This window comes from Solanum tuberosum, unplaced genomic scaffold (assembly GCF_000226075.1).
Source record: "Solanum tuberosum cultivar DM 1-3 516 R44 unplaced genomic scaffold, SolTub_3.0 scf00048, whole genome shotgun sequence".
NCBI classification, from domain to species: Eukaryota; Viridiplantae; Streptophyta; class Magnoliopsida; order Solanales; family Solanaceae; genus Solanum; species Solanum tuberosum.
The window spans coordinates 1,956,727-1,960,347 of record NW_006238976.1 but is presented as its reverse complement, the minus strand read 5'-3'; the positions used below and the strand labels follow the sequence as shown (position 1 = coordinate 1,960,347).

General features: G+C 31.7%; 1 protein-coding gene across 1 annotated transcript in view; it reads right to left on the bottom strand.

Moving 5' to 3' along the window:
• The window catches only part of LOC102593971 (uncharacterized protein At1g76660), a 4,912-nt gene extending 2,746 nt beyond the window's left edge, over positions 1-2,166 (bottom strand). Inside the window, exon 1 of the mRNA XM_006343903.2 lies at positions 1,869-2,166. Within this exon, the coding sequence (XP_006343965.1) occupies positions 1,869-1,982 (114 nt within the window). The 5' untranslated portion in view covers positions 1,983-2,166. The remainder of the gene's footprint in view (positions 1-1,868) is intronic.
• Between the last annotated feature and the right edge of the window lie 1,455 nt (positions 2,167-3,621).

The window sequence follows — 3,621 nt, the reverse complement described above, 5'->3', positions numbered from 1 at the left end:
GAAAAGAAAAAGAGGGGGGGGGGGGGGGGGGGGGGGGGAGGCAACTGGTAAAGTATCATGCACATTCTAACGTGAACAGAGGCCACTCACGGAAATGCCTCGAGTGCTTTGGCCTCTTCACTTGGCCTAGGAGGTATTATTAAATCGCTCTTTGACTTCGACAGAAACAGCAAACCGGCTTTCACTTTCAGCCTCATTTAGGGAAGATCTAGGGTTGATCTATTGAATTGATGGGAAGAGTTTGGATATCACAAAAAAAAACACATTTAGCCTTTTGGAACATATTTAGATGTGTGAATGAAGCAATTAATTGTATCATAGGTCACTCTATAGTACGGGTCCAAGACCAAAAGCAGTGGGCATTCTGAACTGACGATAAAATAATTTTTAACTTTGACAATAGTACCAAGAAGGTACTCATTATGTATAATGAGTCTGGATTTCACTCCTTCCAGTTTAGAGAGTCCAAAAGTTCCAGAATGTTTTCTAATTCATTTACAAATTACAACACTCTTTCTGCATCAAAAGCATAGATAACATAGCCAGCCATCTATAATTTACATGAGAAATGTTCTCTTTTTTTCTTCAAAAGATAAAAATTAATGTTCGTTATATTAGATGGTAAGATGAGTCGAGCAAATTCATTATTTTGGAACTTCTGAAATCTTATTATGCTAACTTGAAAACGACAAATAACTCAACCGGTCAACCCTCTGAAACACATAACAGAGTATTGCATTACTGCATCCATTTAAGAAAGAAAGAATAACTTCTAATAACGCTTTTGGCTAGATAGCATTTGGAAAAAACATTCAGAAAATCACTCCAGTTAGACATGGCTGCAGATGCTTAGATAAGAAGGAAAGTGGCACCACCTCAAAAGTGACATATTTTCTAGATTTCGGATTGATTCAGAAAAGAAAGAAAGCAAATGATTTATGTATTACATCACTGTCTTTACTAGAACTCTTGTTTCTCACACCAGCGAGTAGCCTTTTACCGGTTCATCGGAAGAGGTTAAAAACATTCATTGCTTTATCTCCTTGTCCTTTTCTTCCCCACTTCAAACATAATTCAAGCATTTGCAACCATATCTCCCTGAGTCCCTACTCTCTCACTCACTTGGTCAAACAAGTCATATGTACACGCGTTGACAGCACACGTATCAGGAGCAGTGAACCAAATTATCCAACTTCCTGGTAATTACCTGACGATATATCATCACACCGCTTTCCAACAGGGCACAAAATTACTAACACACTTTCTCCATGATAACACTAACTTTCTCAAAAAGTTCTACTATTTGCTATACAGGATGAAAAGTGCAGATTTATCCCAAATCCAGGCAGCGGAGACAGAATTCATAACAATTACAACCTCACACCAGGATGATACCAAGCAATTTCCAACCCAAAAATGAAATAAGCAACATCACTCTTCGTTAAACGTAGCACACATCTCTGCTCTTAATACAAGGAACAAAAACTGTACACAAAGTTCCGTGATCTATGAATCTCACTTGCAATTCTAGCTAAAAGTTTCAATTAAGTCAACTCTGAGCTCAAAAATACTAATCACGATTTACAAATTCCACAAAAGGAAGAAAAAAAACTGTAACTAGATTCAAATCAAATTAAATCACCAAAACGATCTACATATTCCACAAAGAAGCAACAAAAAACTATAACCAGATTCAAATCAAAGTTAAACTCCAAAACTATAACCTGATTCAGATCAAAGTAAAACACAATAATTATCAAATTCCTAAAAAAATGTAAGTAGATTCAAATCGAAATATACCACAAAACGATCTACATATTCCAAAAAAACAAAAGTTATAACCAAAATCAAATCGAAATGAATTTTACCTGTATCGAGGCTTGAGGAACACGATTTTCAACCGAAGCGATTGCAGTAGCAGCAGCGCTTATAGTCTCCAAAGTGCTATCAACTCCTCTCTGCTCTCCGTTCACTCTATTCATCTTCTCCTTGCTTTTACACAACGAATCACCTCAAAATTTCTAAACTCCGACGACTCCTCCTCAGCTCTATAGCATCGCCGGAACTCACTTTTCCGATCGAAAATCACAAACTTTTTCCGGTAACCGAACAATTTTACAGAAGAAGAAATCAATAACTATAATATATAGTTCTGTAAATACATATATATAAATAGATTTATTTTTATATATATTATGAATTTATATGGTGGCTTTGGAGGTCAAACACGGCAATGACTTATAATAGGGTTATTATTATTGGTAAAAGGTACTTTATTAAAGGTTAAATTATAATTAATCATTTTTAAGAATTGTGAAATTACCATAATGGGCTTCTTCTTTTGGAATTGAATAAGGGCATGATGAATTGGGTAGTGTTTCACCTGAATTTTGCTAGCCACATTTAATGTAATTTAAGTTATTGTTTTTTTTTATATATAAAAAAAAAGTTCCAATTTTATTTAAGATTTTGGTTTTCATTCTTAATTATAGGAGTAATTACTAGTTGTTGTATATGGCTTGATTCATTTAATTTAGTAATGATAGCTTGAAAGAGATAATATATTTTTTTATTTATTTTGAGAACCATTCTAATTACATTTTTATTAATCGAGGGAATGTAAAAAACAAATTTTGTTTATCCTTCTTCCGACATCATTTATGAATTTACTCTTGTTGTTCTTGTTGCTATTGTGACAAAATAATTCAGTATCTTTGTTATTTTGTTAGGTTTAACTTTAATGTAACAAAAATAGTAGTAATATTTTATTATTGTTGAGTTATCTTGTAAAACCGATTAAATTACGGTAAATTCTAAAATTTAAGTTTGAGATTGAATTTAGTGCTATATGTATATTTTATATCTTGGGTGCTGCGTATAAATTAAAATGAAGTCATTTTGATCATAATTACACTATATCTTGAATTGATCATAAAAGAAGCAAGCTATTCAGAAACATTTGATCGTATAATTATATTAACTTATTTTAATTGAGTAATACAATAAAATGACAAAATATATCAGGTACTAGTTAGGATTTGATGCAAACACTAATATAAGTCTTTTCTTTAACCCTTCCATGCTTCATTTTAGAAAGAAAAATTAGTAATATATTTCAAAATTTGAATATTCTTTGATATCTTTTAATTTAAAATGTATGAAATGCATGATAAAAATAAATTCCACCTTATAGTTGAATTATACAACCCATCACAATTTTGACATGAACTTGTTAAATAATGACTATCTCATGGGATTCATATGACATTAATAGCAAAATATCCACTTCAATATAGAAAAAATATTAAACACAAAAAAATATAAGTAGAAAATAAAATCTTTGATGATGACAATTCAAGAATTAAAAGAAACTATATTTTTAATATAAAAAAAAAACTATCTTTAAATAATTACATAAAATACTAATTAGTGATCAATTTTAAATTTTCAAAGCATAATTTATAAAAATGAACTCTTAATAAATGGGAGAGTTTCTCCTCCTCGTATTCTCCTTATTCATAATAATCGCGCAACTTCATATTATTCAGTATACATGCTTTATTTGCTCTTTTATCTTGTTATCGTGTTGTTATTGTCCCCCCCCCCCCCCCCCCCCCACCC